At 39.7% G+C, this 19,107-nt stretch overlaps 1 protein-coding gene across 5 annotated transcripts in view; it reads right to left on the reverse strand.

The window, feature by feature from the left end:
* Positions 1-19,107, reverse strand: part of LOC138852624 (uncharacterized) — a 356,307-nt gene that overhangs the window by 7,654 nt on the left and 329,546 nt on the right. For 4 of the 5 annotated variants that reach the window (XM_070084400.1, XM_070084399.1, XM_070084397.1 and 1 more), the window contains exons 3-7: positions 14,142-14,332; positions 8,259-8,396; positions 7,814-8,001; positions 6,341-6,571; positions 5,965-6,075 (exon numbers count right to left, since the gene is read on the reverse strand). In XM_070084400.1, coding sequence (XP_069940501.1) covers positions 5,965-6,075; positions 6,341-6,571; positions 7,814-8,001; positions 8,259-8,396; positions 14,142-14,332 — 859 coding nt within the window. Of the gene's footprint in view, positions 1-5,964; positions 6,076-6,340; positions 6,572-7,813; positions 8,002-8,258; positions 8,397-14,141; positions 14,333-14,609; positions 14,768-19,107 lie in introns of all 5 variants that reach the window. The other variant, XM_070084398.1, reaches the window with a different exon arrangement.

Below are 19,107 nucleotides of genomic sequence, written 5' to 3' on the forward strand. Positions count from 1 at the left end.
CATGGCCTAAGAGGTAACCGGGGGAGCTCCAAGTGTTGCTCTCCCAGTTTTCCCCAATATGTGTCGGGTTACAAGAGCCCAAAATTCGTTCAGCTGTTATTCGTCCCATTTTGGGCTATGTGCTGTTACATTCTTCTGATCCCTTTCCTGATGAATCATTTAATGAGAGCACGCTTCTTGTGTGTGTTGGTATACCGTATCAACAAGTTTTTGTTCATTCTCTGCTGCATTATACTGCAGCTCGTATTTATTTGCACAGATGGTATACAGTTTGCTCTCTATATCTTTCCCCCTCCAATGCATTCTGTATCTCGGATATTGTGTTTTTGATCTCTCTACCACTGCCCATCTTGTTGTTAGGTGATTTTAACATTCACCATCATCTGTGGGGAGGGTCCCAATGTGACTCTCATGGTGATCAGTTGGAGACTCTTCTCACTTCTCATTCTCTTCATGTTTTAAATATGGGTGCTCCTACCCATTTTGACTCTCGCACTGTCTCTCTTTTGCATTGATCTTTCTATCTGTTCCTCATCAACTGCACTTGATTACCCTTGGTCTGTTCTCCCGGATTTACACAGTCATCACCTTCCTATTCTTCTTATTTATACTACGTATATTCCCAACTGCCTCGTAGCCTTCGTTGGCAATTTGCACAAGTGAACTGTGACTCTTTCATCCTCTACTGATGAACTGGTGCACCAATTTTTGACCTTAGTTTTGATTGCAGTGTCACACTCTATTCCTCAAACCTCAGGAAGGTATTATCAGACATGTGTGCCTTGGTGGTCTCCTGCATGTGCCCATGCGGTGCATTTGAAACGTGCTGCGTGGGGCCGTTATCAATATAATCGGACCTCAGATTGTCTTTTGGATTTTAAGCGGGCAAGGACAGTTGTTCACCACATCATACGCGACACTAAACGCACTCGTTGGCAAGACTACGTGTCTACCATTACGTCGTCTTCCTGTGTGTGCGGTTTGGAAGAAGGTACTGAAGTTGTGTGGCAAGTACACTCCAAACCCAGCTCCTGTTTTGCGGGTTGCTGGTGTTAGTGTTGTGGAACCTCTTGAAGTTGCCATGGAAATCAGGAACTATCTTGTCCATGTCTCCCAAGGGCTTCACCTTTGTCCCTCATTTCTTTCATCTCAGTCTACCAAGGAGCAATTGCCCTTGGATTTCTTCTCTAATGGAATGGAACCGTATAACGTACCTTTCACTCTCCTAGAGCTAGAATCCATGCTTTCCGCTTGCCAGTCACCAGCAGCTGGGCCTGATGATATTCATATCAGTATGCTACAACATCTGCATTCTACAGCCCTTATAGTCCCTTTATGTCTTTTCAATCTTATTCAGGCACGAGGGGTTCTCCCTCAACAATGGAAATCTACCATTCTACTACCATTTCGCAAACCAGGCACCTTGGGGCCTGATACCTCTCACTATCGTCCCACTGCCCTGACCAGTGTAGTCTGCAAGGTGATGGAATGATTGGTGAATAGATGTCTGATATGGTTCTTGGAGACTCTCAACAGTCTTTCCCATCGCCAATATGGCTTTTGCAAGCACCGCTCTACTCTGGACCCCTTGCTCCACTTAGATACGCATGTGTGAAATGCCTTTGCTAACAAACACTCCATCCTAGTGGTCTTTTTTGATCTTGAGAAGGCATATGATACCGCTTGGAGGTATAACATTTTAGACCAAACCCACTCCTTAGGCCTCCACGGTAATCTACCAACTTTTCTTACTGCTTTCTTATCTGACAGATTTTCATGTTCATGTTGGCACCTCACTTTCCCCAGACTTCGTTCAGGCTGAAGGCGTCCCACAAGGTTGTGTCCTTAGCACTACCCTTTTTTTCTTGGCTATAAATGACCTACCTTCCGTTCTTTGGTTGTCACTTTATGTGGATGACTTTTCTATAGCTTACGCAGGCGCTGATTGTCACCTGGTAGTGGCCTCCCTTCAGGATGCGATTTACCGAGTTTTCCATTGGACCACTTCTCATGGATTTAAATTTTCAAGTATGAAAACCCATTTCATTGCCTTCATGTATTCCAGAATGTGATATGGTCAAGTTTCCTGGCCTTTTCTTTGATTGCTGGTTGACATGGAAACCTCACATTTCCTCTTTGAAGGCAGCCTGCCATGGTCAAATGAATCTCCTTAAAATTCTTGCACATTGTTCATGGGGAGCAGATCGTTGGACTCTCCTCCGTTTGCTTTCTGCCCTAGTCTTGTCCAAGCTGGATTATGGCAACCCAGTCTATTCTGCAGCTTCTCCTACTGCCTTCACGACGCACATAACGGAGATAAAACACCTCGATTACTGGGAGCGCTTGAGGTTCCTAAACCTGTATTCCCTGGAACGCAGGCGGGAGAGATACATGATTATATACACCTGGAAAATCCTAGAGGGACTAGTACCGAACTTGCACCCGAAAATCACTCACTACGAAAGCAAAAGACTTGGCAGACGCTGCAACATCCCCCCAATGAAAAGCAGGGGTGTCACTAGCACGTTAAGAGACCATACAGTAAGTGTCAGGGGCCCGAGACTGTTCAACTGCCTCCCAGCATACATAAGGGGGATTACCAACAGACCCCTGGCAGTCTTCAAGCTGGCACTGGACAAGCACCTAAAGTCGGTTCCTGACCAGCCGGGCTGTGGCTCGTACGTTGGTTTGCGTGCAGCCAGCAGCAACAGCCTGGTTGATCAGGTTCTGATCCACCAGGAGGCCTGGTCACAGACCGGGCCACGGGGGCATTGACCCCCGGAACTCTCTCCAGGTAAACTCCAGGTAAATTGCTCTTTCTGGGTTAGATCCCTTTCACCATCAGGGTTTACGTTTATGCTTGATGCCTTTCGTTCATCCCCTGTTGAAAGCCTCTATGTTGAGGTGAATGTTCCTTCCTTAGCTGATCATCAGGATGCTCATTGCCTTCATTACTTTGTCTGTTCTCTTGACCTTCATGTTCTGTCTATGTATAGGTTGGTCTCGGACGTTAGTAGAAGCCCATTATTTGTTCGACGCCCCTTCTTATTCTGACCGATTTCTCTTCATCTTCACTCGTCTTCTCTCCAGCTGCTTCCCTTGTATGTTCATTTAGCATCTCCCTTTTCCCTTCCCCCTTGGGAGGTTCTGATGGTTCATGTCTGTTCTCCCCCTACTGCCGTGTGCCAAAGCTCTCCTACCTATGACTGCTTCTCGCTCTCTTTCTTGATCACCTCCAATCACATGCTCATGCCATTGCTGTTTATACAGTTGGTTCAAAATTTTATGACGGTGTTGGGTTCACAGCGGTGTTCCCTGACAATGTTGTCCAAGGTCATTTGTTAGACTCGGCTAGCATTTTTACTGCCAAGTTGTATGCCATTATCACAGCTCTTCTCTGTATTACATATACGTTTCCTTCGACATTCGTGATCATTTCAGATTCTTTCAGGGCTTTACAAGCCATTAAACAAATTGATTCCCCTCATCCATTAGTCTTTTGTATTCAACTATGGGTGTGCTGTGTGGCTAGCAAAAATAAGGATGTCATTTTCTGTTGGGTCCCTGGACACGTTGAAGTGCAGGGCAATGAATGAGCAGATGCTGCTGTGCAGTCAGTGGTGCATGATCTTGCAGTTTCCTATATGGGTATTCTGTTCAGAGATTATTTTCTGGTCAACTCAGCCCGTCTTCATGGCCACTGGCAACAATGGTGGTCGGGCATGCACCATAACAAATTGTATTCTATTAAACCGCTTTTCGGTTTGTGGCCATCTTCTTACCACCGTTGCTGTACTTGAGAGACTGTGCTTTTCCGTCTCTGTATTGGCCATACTCACCTTACCCATGGGTATTTCATGGAACGTCACCCTATTCCTCTCTGTGAGGTTTGTCGGGTCCCTATTTCGGTTCTTCACTTTCCTGTAGATTGCCCGGTTTACCAGCGAGCTCGCAGGATTTACCTCCAACACCGCCATCTCCCTACCACTCTTACCTTATCTTTTGTTCTTGCAGATAGCCCTACCTTTGACCTACAATCACTTTGTGACTTTTTGTCAGGAACTACTTTACTGTACGAACATTGGCATATAGCCCTTCACATCCCTTCCAGTCCTTTTCTCTCCTCACCTCTGATCCCCTCTCCACCTAGCTGTTTATAGCTCCAGCACTATTTTCTGCCCAGCAGCACTGTATGACCCTTGTCGGTTTAGCGCTTTTTCTGATTATAATAATGTATATGCATTTTATTGCTCTATTGTGCTCTAAATGTCATAGTATATTATTTGTGGGTGGGGTGGCCTGGCCTGGCTGGCTACCATACCTCCCACACCTGACCTTCTATAAATAAATACTATTCACCCTACATTAAGACTACAGATATTTTAAGGTAAGCAATGAATGTACTGTATATGCATTTTATTGCTCTGGGGCGCTTTAAATATCGTAGTATATTACGTGTGGGTGAGGTGTCCTGGCTGGCTACCATACCTGCTACACCTGATTTCTTACAATAAATACTATTCACCTCTCACTCTACATTAAGACTACAAATATTTTAAGTTAAGCAATGAGTGTACTGTGTTTATATTTTACTTTTTATTGTTTTTAATGCCTAGTTCTATTACTAACTTAATATATGTTCTGCATTTATAAGTGGAAAAAATGGAATTCTGCTTTCCGGCGGTAGCCTGGAACCTAACTTGCCATATAAGTGGGGCTCTATTGTATCCGTAACGAGTGTTTATGTTCATTGTTTTTACTGTGTTGTGTACAATTTTTGTGCCTGTAAGCTCTGAGTAACTCATGCTGTCAAAGTATTCCATAAATGTTATAACTACGTATTACTAATAATAAATCTAGCAATTTATTTTTTCTTTTACCTCAACAGCCATCTTCCACCAAGGAAAAATTATCTGAATAAAAGGAAACATATTCACCATCATTCATTCAATTGCTGTCTTGCCAGAAGTGTGCTGACATCACAATCAGTTTACCCTCTGACTGCAACATCTCACCCTTCCTTAAGAGTGCAGTCAGTGTATTATTATATTTGGTCAAATTTTAGCTTAAAACTCAAAAATAGGGGAGATATAAAAATAAAGTGAGAAGTATAAACAACCTTACCTAACCTAATGTCTAAATAGGGACAGATTGGCTGCTGTTGTACAATGGTCACTGATTTAACAAATTTTGGATTTAACCCTTAAACTGTCCAAACGTAGATCTACGTTCACGTGCGTAGCACTCTGACCTTCATTTTCTCCATTTGAAAGCATGTAAAACAAAAGTAGATCTACGTTCGGAGCACTAAGCATGTCAACGTAGATCTACGTTTGGATAGTTTAAGGGTTAAAACAAAATCTCCGGCCAGATAACCCTGGGAAAACCAAAGTTCGTTAAATTAAGAATTGTCCATTATTGTTACAGTTTGCTGAGTAAATTGATCATCAGATTTAAAGGACAAACATCTATTAGTCCAGGAGTGTCTACCGAAATAATCATGGAAAAACAATCTCATCATTTGGATTTAAGAGACAACTGGCTTTAACAGACACCCTCTTCCCCTTAATAGTCCATTAAATGAAGAATTCACTATATTATGATTATTATTATTACATTTAAGGAAGACAGTCAAGTTCAATCCAAGGAATAAGAGGACAGGTCCAGGTTTTCTATAAACACTGTAAAATCTTTCTCATACTTTTCTCTTACTTTTAAAGGAGCACTTGAAAAACACTCAATTTATTTTTTCTTGTAAAATTGGTTATAACCTAAGAGCATTTTAAGGTAAAAGCACCCCACATACATGAAGCATTTACTACTTGCCTGTGTAAGGAATCAGAATATGTAGAAATAATGAAGAATGCCTCCAAAAGCACATTTAACAGTGAAAACAGAAGAACAGAAATATGTGAAATGCGACAGTAACTAAGAATCACAACTTATAAAATACATAATACTCACTTGCTTATATTTCTTTGCTTTGCGAACAATACCAATATCAACTAGAGAGTAAACCATATCATTGAGGGTACAATCGACTGCAGTAGGTTCCAAGCCTAATACCTCAACCATCTGCAAATAATTAAAAATTCAAATTATAACAAATTATAAGAGAATAATTATCAGAAGTTGAAAAGAGTGTTATATGACACCCTGGCACACGACAACAATAATTTTCATCAATAAAAATAGATATAGCAAAATTGATTAATTAAGTCTTGATGAACTGTATAAAACCTTTAATAAAATAGTGTATGATCAATGTATCTTTATCAGCCAATAGGTAAAAAAAATACCACTTTCCAGTAGATTTTACTTTTTTCTTGGTGCTCCTTACCCTTTTATTGTCAATCTTCACCACTTTGCCAATGCGAGGTAAGATATTATTTTTCATGCCTTTATTGAAAAGTCCAGCTACCCAACACAAGAAGTATGGTAGTTGTCCTGTTGGGATGGAATAACCCTGGGGTTTGAACTCTTTTGCTACTGCCATTGCTATATCTTTCACCCACACACTGTCTGTGTGGATAATATGGCGGTTGTTTGCTGCTTCCGGCAATGTCAAGGCCTGTGATTGAAAAATAAAATACCATAGAATAAGGGATAACTTAAATTACTTTATCCACTTTTACCTCAATATTAAGAACAAATATGTAACCATAAATGATAACTTAATCTACTCTCCCAATAAATATTCATGTCCCTTAAGGCAGCATTTCTGGTCCTCTTGTATTCTTCCAGTATATTCCTGAACACCATAAATGACACAGCAAACAATGAACTATATAAGTTCACATTTTGATGACATATATCCTTACACTTATCATAAATAGTCGGACATTACTGCTGTATAAAATATATATCTTGAATGAGTACCGTACCACCAAAACAGAGAAAGCTAAATTTCCTAGTTTAAATCTAAATAAAAATTGAAATATACATACTGACATTCAACATATTTCCAATTTTCAGTTCTGAAACCAATCAAAATCATCTCTATTTCAATAGTTTGTCTTCCATTCTATCAAGGTGACCCGGTGGCCTGGTGGCTAAAGCTCCCGCTTCACACACGGAGGGGCCTGGGTTCGATTCCCGGAGGGTAGAAACATTTCGACACGTTTCCTTACACCTGTTGTCCTGTTCACCTAGCAGCAAATAGGTACCTGGGTGTTAGTCGACTTCTGTGGGTCGCATCCTGGGGGACAAGATTAAGGACCCCAATGGAAATAAGTTAGACAGTCCTCGATGACGCACTGACTTTCTTGGGTTATCCTGGGTGACCAACCCTCCGGGGTTAAAAATCCGAACGAAATCTTATCTTATCTTAAGAAACAGCCAATAAAATCTAAGAAAACACCTTAAAATCACCATTTTAAACCATTCTCACATTCGGTTTTGTTTTTCCCCTCATGCACCGTGCAGGGCAGGACTTTTTATACTGTGCACGCTACACAGACCCATTCTCTCATATCTAGGCCAAAATTTCTCTCTCACAGCTTATCTGAGTGAGCTGAGCTCATGACATAGAACTACTTGAGGTACCCCTGACGTCAATGGCATAGTTCTATGTGACAGCCACTGAAACTTAAAAAAAATTTGTTTTCTCGACTTGGAAATCTCTGCCTGAAACGCTATATATAAGATGTATTTTGTTATAGGCTATTATACACATTCTTTCATTGTCCCTTATCTATGTACTTATGTAATAATTTTTTGGAAATAGATTTTTTTAATTTGAAGTTTAAACTTACTGCTTATTTATAAAATGTGAGAGCTTTCAAAAAATAAAACAAATTCATAACATGCTAACCTTCACATGAGCTTTAGCCACATCTCGTACATCACAAATAGGGACATTCAATCGAGGGACAGCTGGGTATGCCTTATTTACAATCTGTACCATAAAATTGACAGAAGTAGCATTCTTATGCCCTTCTAATAGTGCTGGTCCCAGGATGAGAGTAGGGTTAATCACGGCTAATTCAAACTTCTGGTCATCTGAAATTACAAAAAATTGGTAAGTTGGTTATCAGCTACTACAAGTGGTCATTAAATGGAAAACAGGCAATCCCTAGGTGAACACGTTACTAAAGTGATCTTAGTCTCTAAGCAAGGTAACACTAAGCAAACACTGCCTAAGCAGGAATGACTGTATTGTATTGTACAGTACTAATGTACTAAATTTATATGTGATAATGAAATAATTTCTCAATTTTTATATACACACTACTGCTAATTATGTGAGGCATACTAACCTGGAAGTTCCTTCACAAAGTCCCATGCTGTCTTTTCAGCAATGGCTTTAGACTTAGTATACGCATCAATTGTGGTGGAATCTGGGTCAGTCCAACTTTCTTCATTGTACTCTTTGTCAGGTTCTGGAGTGGGCTCACCTGAGTGAAGACATCAAATAATTATACTGAGGTGAGTTTATATATTTGCAAAAAACATATTATATTTTAATTCATAATTGCTAATCTCTTCCACAGACAATTAAATATTAGTACTGCATAAAACATTTATTAGCTTGTCATAAGATAAATATCAAGCAGTTTAAGCTAAAAAGTTATTAATCATTTAACCCTTAAACTGTCCAAACGTAGATCTACATTCACGTGCGTAGCATGTAAAAAAAAAGTAGATATACGTTTGGAGCCTCCCGCACGTCAACGTATATCTATGTTTGGACAGTTTAAGGGTTATATGAGAAATATAGTAACATGAAAATACATATAACATTGTCCACAAATACCTCACTTATAATCTTTATACTAGTAGTACTGCCTAAAGGGTATGAAATACTTCTCAAGTCTACATACTAATTTGACTTCTAGTTATTATGAAATCACAGCAACTATTGTATCTCGGTAAAAGCTGTATTGAGGTTTTGCAATCACTTGACTAAAGTCAGCTGATTTACACTTTATCAGCAATATTAAACGTGAATTGGTTTGAAGTTCCACTGATAGGTTATGTGATAAACTCATGATCTGCAGTGTTACATGAACAAATATCTCAAGTCTGATGTAGGGAAACACTGTCCCCATTTCCTGACGAATAAAATACCACCATCATCAACTACAAAGGAAATGTTGTGAAATCCTACAAAAGAAATGATACATATAAGTACATGTACTGTACTTTGGGGTTGAATAACATGGTCATATCAGTGTTAATGAAAAACCTGCATGAAGCTGGTAGACAGATAAAAACACAAAAGCATTAGAAAGATAAAAACACAAAAGCAGATCTTTTCTTAAATCTGATGTTTCTGTAGCCAGTAAGCCTACATGCCTAGTTCCCATAGCTTCCCCCAGAGGGTAAGGCTGGTGGGTATGCCACTTGAAACGGCATCACCCTGCCTCTCTCTCACTCGGTGCCAATCCTTCACACAGTCAACAAGGCCTACTCCTCTCTCCCTCACTGGGCATGGCCCCTCCGGGCCATGGGCACAAACATACTGCCTGTGTATCCAGATTTTGCAAATAAAGTAAGAAGCCTCCAAGGCCTTATCATTGAACCCCGCCTGCAAGAACAACACAAACAATCATTTTCAAAAACAGTAGTGGCAGCGATGTCTCACAGCAGTTGTGTTTGCCCAGAGGAGGGAAGTAAGAGGAATGAAGTCGTCTTCATTTCATCGTCCCATACAAGAAGCATATATCTCTCAATGAGTTATTGGGATGTTGTGTCTGTAAGTCTTAGCATCCAGACACAGATACAAGCAGAATCCAGGCCGAATTTCTTCGAGCTTCCCAGCACCCCATGATGTTTCTCAAGTCATGTGTTCAGCATCACTTGTATGTTGCTGCTGTTGTTCTTCAGCTCAACACAGTTACTTCAGCAAGCAGAGGTGAGTTTGTGGTGATGTCTGTGTCCAGTGTGAGTGTTTCTCCCCTTGTTTGTGGGTATGAGAGAAGGAAGTGTCCGTTCCTTGCCTCGCCCATTCATCCACGATCGCCCTACTGTACGCCACCACACCATACACCACTCACTGCTACTCACTCCTTCTCTGCTGTGTTTTCTGTGAATTTTTGTGAGAATTCTTGGCCAGAGCTGTGCATCCGAGTGCCCGAGGTCACTCGAAGCCACATGGATCACAAAGCTACGTGAAGCTACAGGCCACATGGGTTAAGCCAGATCCCAAGCCACGCTGTGATCTGCTGCCAACTTCACAATGTTACCCATGTTGCTGCCCAACTTCACGATGTCACCATGTTGCCTGATGTCACTTTGCAATATCACCCCATGACATCACCTCACGATGTTATACCTGACATCACCACATGATGTCATATCGACAGTGTTAGTTTCACAGTGAACAATAAGTTGTGTTGTCGAGAAGATTGAGAGAAGATATATGTCATGTGTTAATTAATTCCTCTCAGTGTTCTCACATGTTCGTGAATAGCTTAGTGTCTATTTTTGCACAGAAAAGCGCCATTTGCTAGTAAGCCATGTTGTACTGCATGTGCATGGCAGGTGTGGTGTGTGCAGTTTTCTGTGTGTCTTGTGTGGTCTTGAGCACAGCTGTGTGTGGACCACAGTACATCTGTGCCCAGACCAGTGTAACACCCTTGTGTTACATGTTACCTGCTTCTGCTATACGTACATGTTTTTCCAGCATGTCGGCCATCACCTCGCCACAAGCAACAACAGCGCCTGGGACTGCACTACACCAGCTCATAATTGTGAACATTGGCCATAAAGTACCCACCATTGAATGACCTATAATTATCTATCCATCTGTCAACTGATGTGAAGATTTGATACCCCATATACTGTCCACCTTAAGCTATGGTTATAACCAACTTGTGAGGACACAAAATCATAGTTACTGTACTTCAAAAATGAACACCCTCACCTAACAGAATTTATAAAAATATAAATATTAAATGTTTGCTATATAGAAAGCTTTAGTGTTTGTATTATATTTATGGGAAGTGCTAACCCACAGGGGCCATACAGCTCCTGGAAAATGGTAGTTAGTGGGATTTCATCTGAGGAAAAGGAGGGCAACTTCAAATCCTTGGATCAAGAGCACTTCAACTGCCCTTCCTTGAAGGGTTGATAGATATACAAAGAGACATTATGACAACAACATATTGCCTGTTGAGCACTAAGTCCTCATTTTCTCTCCTCAGTCTCAGGAATAGCATTTTGATCCACAAATCTGGAGATACCCTTCCTTGCATTGGATCAAATTTTACTGCCTATCATCCTATAGATTTATCACTACCCCATGAATATCATACTGTACATTCTTTGTCACATCGGCCGTCTCCCATCAAGGTAGGGTCCCCCCCCCCCCAAAAGGAAACTTTTATAATTTTTCATTCAACAGCTTCCAGCAAGCATGCGTAAGCGTATTAGATAGGAATGAATGGAGACAAATGGTTTTTGGGACTGACGAATTGTTGGAGTGTGAGCAGGGTAATATTTTGTGAAGGGATTCAGGGAAACCAGTTAGCTGGACTTAGAGTCCTGGAAATGGGAAGTGATGTCTTCACACTTCTGCAAGACAGAAGTGTGAAGACATCACAAGAAAGTTACTGACTGAGTGATGGTTAATGTTTCCTTTTTTGGGTCACCCTATTTTGGTAGGAGACAACTGATTTGGTAAAAATTAATTATTATCACATTCATGGTGAAGAACCAAAGAACCAAACCCCCAGGGGTCATACAGCACATGTGTAATAATAGTGTTCATTTAATATTTTGTTTAAGATTTACATTATTAGTATTACATATTCACTAAACCCACAGGGGTCATACAGCTTCTGGGGAATGGAAGGTCATCAGGTCTGATCTGAAGAAATGAAGAACAGCTTCAAATCTTTGGATCAAGAGCTATTCACCAGCATCAAGGGAATGTTTCTGTTGGCTCCTAGTCTTTCTGCCTCATAGCAAGAATCCTTAATTTTTTCTTTCAAAAATATATGACTAGTAGGTTTAGAGCTCATTTTTTTTAATACATAGGCCATTTCCCACTGAGGCAGGATGAACCAAAAAGAGAGAAAAACCCAAAAAGAAAGAAAAATACTTTTATCATCATTTAACACTTTCAACATCACTCATACATAATCACTGTTTTTGCAGAGGTACTCAGATACGACAATTTAGAAGTCCCTCCAAACTGCCAATATCCCAAACCCCTCCTCTAAAGTGCAGGCATTGTACTTCCCATTTCCAGGACTCAAGTCTGGCTAACAAGTTTCCCTGAATCCCTTCACAAAATATTACCCTGCTCACACTCCATCAGCTTGTCAGGTCCCAAAAGCCATTCATCTCTATTCACTCCTATCCAACATGCTCACGCATGCTTGCTGGAGGTCCAAGCCCCTCGCCCACAAAACCACCCTTACCCCCACCCTCCAACCTTTTTGAGGATGACCCCTACCCCGCCTCCTTCCCCCTACAGATTTATACGCTCTCCAAGTCATTCTACTTTGTTCCATTCTTTCTAAATGACCAAACCACCTCAACAATCCCTCTTCAGCCCTCTGACTAATACTTTTAGTAACTCCACACCTCCTCCTAATTTCCACACTCCGAATTCTCTGCATAATATTTACACCACACACATTCCCCTTAGACACAACATCTCCACTGCCTCCAGCCACCTCCTCGCTGCAGCATTTACAACCCAAGCTTCACACCCATATAAGAGTGTTGGTACAACTATACTTTTGTATATTCCCTTCTTTGCCTCCATGGATAACATTTTTTGTCTCCAATGCACCACTCACTTATGATTGTAACAACAATTTTCTCTCAAAATTCTTTGGGAACCTGTGCTAGACTTTACATTTGACTTATCACTGTGTCAATTACTATATCCAACAAAACAGAAAGCAGTGATCATTGCAAAGGTCTAGAAAGTTGAGAGAAATCTCGCATATGTACACAGTATGTGTACATGGTTGTCAATGCAGCTTCATGTCTAATATAGCTGACGAAATAAGAGTCCATAACCTGTGATATCATATGCAAAACCTCAATATACAGTAAGAAACAAATAAATGGATGAGTGCTATAGTGGCAAAAATAAGGAATTATTTTTAAACAGAAATAATGGAAATTATTATGATGTGTGGGAAGACTACACAGGAATGTGTCAGAAGATCTGATTGGGGGCAATCTTTTTGAAACCAATTTAAACAATTACTGAAAAATATATTTCTTTGATATGCTGCTACAGATTTTTGAAACTAATTAGCATTTTAGTACTTTTAGAATTTTAAATGACTTTACCCTGGCATGTTTGGTTCAAGCATACTTCAAGCTGGATTTTGAAATTGGCCTTTTCACCAGCTGTATACAGTACAGTACAGTGCTATACTTCTTGCTATAGTAGATGCTAAATAGGTTGGCATCACTTTCTAATGAAAGTCATGATGTACCTCCTCTCCCATTATTGTATCTGGCCACTCTCACTATGGCACCACTTGGCACTCCACTACATTTTCCCAGATTCAATGAAAGCCAATAAACATTTTCCCAGATTCAATGAAACCCTTTATTGGCTGTTAATTTATTTTTCTTAACTGTGCATATAATTTTAGCTAACTTCCATTTTCTGATTTACAAAAACTTAAGGCAATTCTAAATGTCTCTACACATTCTCATTTCTTATTTAATTAATTGGCAAATGCTTCATATATGCAGTAGGCATAGCAGATACTATTTTAGTAAATATTTTAAGAGAGTCTAGGAGAATTTTAACATCTGATGGCAACAAATGTGTGAGGGAGTGTGCACAAAGTTCCTCCTTAAATATGTATATAAAGTATGCTGTTCTTTTTTAAGATAAACTAGTGGATCTGGGTATATTTGGCAAGAATTATTTTTACCAAAACAAGCCTGGAGGATATTCATATTTGCCATAAAACTGTGTAAATCAGTTTGAATCATTATAAAACTATGGCAATAATGAAGCAGCTTTTTTTGTTGCATAATATGGCACGATACATTAATACGTACTACATATTAACAGAATGAATATAGTTCTACTTGAAAATACTTATGTTAAATTACAAAAAAACTACCTCCAATGTACGTTACATGAATATACCAAAACAAAAAAATATATATATAAAACAATATTACTAACTACAAAAAACACCATTGAAAAGTACCAAAAACAGAAGCAAAGGAAGAAGTGAGGACAACTCGCTTGATAGTGTCGGCATGAGCAGCTGCAGCTTTGAGAACTCTTTTGGTTCCCTCTTTAGCTGGCTCAATCAATTCTTCCTCAGGTACAACTTTGTTGGTCACATCAGGGAAAGGGCTTGCAACATGCATGATGCCCAAACAGCCTTCTACTGCCCTACAAAACAGTAACAAAGGAGAGATTGAGGGTAAAGGGTCTGTACTAAAAGATAAAATCCAAAAAAAAAAAAAAAAAAAAAAAAAAAAAAAAAAAAAATATATATATAAAACATGGTCTAAACAGGATCAGGAAATCTGAAAATAGGGCATGCAATGCCATTGTCTAGAAATTTATTAAAACAACATAATAATATACCTATACATAAATAGTACAAAGCAAAACTAGTTGGCATGCATATAAAGCGACTTTGACTAGAGTTAAATAATTGAAGTACCAAAGACAGCATTAGCACAGCTGGTGAGAACAACTCTGGTAATGGTCTTGGCGGCAGCACAGGCGGTCAGGAACTTTGTAGTGGCTTCTGACAAACCCTCAGCTTGGGTCCCCTTCAAAGTAGCAGTGTGGACAACTTTTGTACAGTCCAACACAGCCCTTGGTTGAAAATAATTAACTTATTCAGAATCTAATAATAAGAAAGCAGTGTACAGTAGTTTATACTGAAACTCAATATCATTGTTACAATACTGATACTGAATGCACAAAATACGAACAAATACTGAAGATGCAATGCAAATTTGTTATTATGAGGACTAAAAAAGTATTACAGTAGTTTAATAATGAATATATTAAGTTAAAGAACTGGGACAACTCTTACATTACATTAAAATTGTTATAGAACACATTAAGGAAAATATAGAGGCCATCCTCGTATTTGATAAAACCTAATGCTAGATATGCAAAAAATCTTAGTTTATAGAGGAGTATTAAGCATGAAATTAAGATTAATTATACAGTAAAAGTGGTATGGGATGACAGAACATTTATGATTACTGAATATGAAAAATAACAGTAGTATTTCACACATCTTGAATATCTGTAACAAAAGCAAATTAAAAAATAAAGAAAAGTCTTTAAGACATAAAAGTAGGGAAATATCACAGTGAAAAAGAAGAGATTAAAAATATTGGTCATTTCTCACCTAAGATGGGAAACCTAAATAAGAAAATGCATTCATCACTCTACAGATTTCTTTCCAGAAGTTCATGGACACTGCAATTAAAATGATCTTCTGCACCTCTTACCTTCAGACTTTTCAGAGAAAGTGCCTTGATGTTACTGAAGGGTTCTTCATCTAAAGAATTGAAACTACAACAGGTCAACCATCACTAATCCGGCAATCAGTTATCCGGTTCCATCAGTAATCTGGCACTAATTTTAGCTAGCATAATTTCAAATTTCATCATTGTACTGCCTCAAATCATTATACTGACTCCAATTCCATCATTATACTGACTCAGAAATTGTGCAGATGGTTGTAAATCCACAGCAGCAAGCCAGTGGAGGAGAAAGCAGTGATGAAAATGAGGAAGATGTAGCAGAAAGTGTCTCTATTGATAGGTTAATTAAGTGTATTCTAACCTAACTACTCTGTAATCCGGCAAACTCACTAATCCGGCACATTACATGTCCCAATGATGCTGGATTAGTGATGGCCAACCTGTATCCCCTTCTTTGGATAAAATCTGATTATCTCCCATTCCCTATGCTCTGTATGACTCTACAGGTTTAGTACTTCTCCTTGAATGTAATTATAATCACTTGTAGTCCTCAAGTCACACTAAACTATTTCCTTCATAGCTGTTATTTTCTTTGAACTCCAACAACACATCAAATCCCAAAAATCCATTTGTCTCCACTCCAATCAAACATACTCACACACACATGCTTGTTCCTCAGGGATTTAAAACATTCACATCCTCTTTCCAACCCTTCTTAGAACATCCCCTACACATAACTCCATCCACTCCAGATTTGTACACTTTCTTAGTCAATGTATCTTCTTCCATCCTTTCTTACTGACCAGACTATCTCAGCCCCTTAAAACAGATGAATATTGTGTTGTCTAATAATAACACCTTCATTATCCAAAAAGTTATGGCATATCCAGTGGCAGGGCGAGACGTATGGGCAAGTCTCCTTACACCCGTTGCCTCTGTTCACCTAGCAGTAAATAGGTACCTGGGTGTTATACCTTTGATATACCTCTGAAGAGTTTCGAGAGTTTCTCTACTCTCTGAGCCCAGCCATGGGCCAGGATCGTCTGGTGCTTGCCTGGTCAACCAGGCTGTTGCTGCTGGAGGCCCGCTGCCCCACATATCCATCACAGCCTGGTTGACCTGGCACCTGGTGAAGATACTTGTCCAGTTTCCTCTTGAAGGCTTCTATACTTGTCCCAGCTGTGTTTCTAATATCTTCTGGTAAGATGTTGAATAGTCTGGGACCCTGGATGTTGATACAGTGTTCCCTTATTGTCCCCACTACACTCCTGCTCCTCACTGGGTTTATTTTACACTTCCTCCCATATCTCTCATTCCAGTACGCTGTTATGGCAGTGTGCAGATTTGGGACCAGGCCCTCGAGTACTTTCCAGGTACATATATATTATCGCGTATCTCTCCTCCGCTTCAATGAGTACATGTTCAAGACTTGAAGGTGTTCCCAGTAGTTTAGGTGCTTTACTGGCTCAATGTGAGCTGTAAACAATCTCTGTATTTGTTCCAGCTCCGGTATTTCAGAAATTCTGCTTTGAATGGGGGTGTCAGCACTGAGCAATATTCTAAGTGAGGGAGCACTAGTGATTTGAAGAGTGTCACCATTGGCATTATTTCCTTTGTTTTGAAAGTTCTCAGTACCCACCCCATCATCTTCCTGGCTGTCATGATCTTTGTCTTGTTATGGTCTTTAAAAGAAAGGTCAGCTGACATAATTATTCCCAGGTCTTTTACATGTTCCTTACGTTCTGTTTGGTGACCCTCTTGAGTTTTGTATACAGTGTTCTCTTTGAGTTCTTCATTCTTTCCATACCTAAGAAGCTGGAACTTATCACCATTGAATGTCATGTTGTTCTCCACTGCCCACTGGAAAACCCTGCTTATGTCTTCCTGTACCTTTACAGTGTCCTCTACTGTAGTGACTTTCATGCTTATTTTAGTGTCATCTACAAATGATGATACAAAAGTCTGCTGGGTGTTTTTATCTATATCTGCTATGAGGATGAGAAACAGCTGAGGTGCCAGGACAGTGCCTTGGGGCACTAAGCTTTTGACCTCGCTGATGCTAGATCTTGCTCTGTTCACTACTACTTTTTGTGTTGTGTGTGTTAGGAACTGGAAAATCCATCTGCCTACCTTCCCCGTAATGCCCATGGACCTCATTTTGTGCGCTATCACTCCATGATTGCAACTGTTAAACGCCGTCACAAAATCTGTGTAAATCACATCTGCATTTTGGTTGTCTTCTAATGCCTGCGTAATTCTGTCACAATGGTTCAACAACTGTGACAGGCATGATTGTCCTGCTCTAAATCCATGCTGGTTTGAAATGCCTCAGCATGATAGCGGCTATCTTTGTACCTAGCATATCAAAATTGTAATTACATACTGTAACCTTTACAAAGAAATAAACTTTACTTTACTTTACTTTACTATGCTGGTTGTGCTCGTCCATGAAATTTATAATCTGCCATCTCATCACTCTTTCAAAGATTTTTATGATGTGAGAAGTTATGGCTACTGGTCTGTAATTTTTAGCTTGTGCTCTACTACCTCCCTTATGCAAAAGAGCTATGTCTGCACTCTCTAAGGCCTCCAGTATTTCACCTAGATCTAAGCTCTTTCTCCAAAGAATGCTGAGTGCTTGTGCTAATGGTACTTTACACTTCTTTATAAATAGAGCATTCCATGAATCTGGTCCAGGTGCTGAGTGAGAGGGCATGTTGTCCATTTCTTTTTCGAAATCTATGGGATTTGTACTAATGTCAGTTAGTTGGTCTGCGTGGCCTTCTTCTGAAGTGAAAAATATTTCTGCATTTTCTACCTTGCTGTCATATAGTGGGTTGCTGAACACCGACTGATACTGTTCTTTTAGGATTTCACTCATTTCCTGTTCATCATCAGTAGTGGTCTAATTCTACAGATAGTTCTTAGCTTGGATTTTGCACAGGAATAGAAATATTCTGGGTTTCTTTCAATATCCTGTATTGCCCTTTGTACTTCCTCTGTTAGGTATGATGTCCTAAGTTTTTGCTCTAGTTCAATGAGCTGTATAATCCTACGGGTTTAGTGCTCCCCAATGATTATAATAATAATAATCTAGTTCCATGATCTCTTGTCTAAGCCTATCTTTCCTCTGCTGAAGCACATTTGTGTTTTTAAGCAATTCAGTAACCTGTTTTCTTCTGTACCATCTTCTACTCTCTCTCTATATCTGATCTCCTTCTGGGTTTCCTCAATGGTACGTGCTTCGTACATACCTTGTATGCTTCTGTATTCAGCTTCTCTAGGCACTGGTGGGGATTTAGGGTGCTCATGTCTGCTTCCCAGGATATGTTTGATAGCTCTTGGTTTATTTTTTCCCAGTCAATTCTATGGTTGTTAAAATTAAGCTTACTGAACATCCCATCTCTAATACATGTATTAGTTTCTCAGTTCCCTAACCCTGAGTTAATATTCGTTTGAATATCTATGATTTTGTGATCAGAGTATATTGTTTTGTAACTGTTATGTTTCTGATTAGTTCCTCATTGTTTGTGAAAATCAAATCCAGGGTACTTTCATTTCTAGTTGGATCAGTTATCTGTTGGTTTAAAGGGTACTTTTCACAAAGCCTCATTAGTTTCCTGGTATGTGCCTGCTGAGCCAGGGTGCTACTGGAGATATTTCTGGTATAACATTGTGTTGTGCCATCTTCCATTTACATGAGGGAAATTAAAA

The sequence above is a fragment of the Cherax quadricarinatus genome, chromosome 13 (assembly GCF_038502225.1).
Source record: "Cherax quadricarinatus isolate ZL_2023a chromosome 13, ASM3850222v1, whole genome shotgun sequence".
NCBI lineage: Eukaryota > Metazoa > Arthropoda > Malacostraca > Decapoda > Parastacidae > Cherax > Cherax quadricarinatus.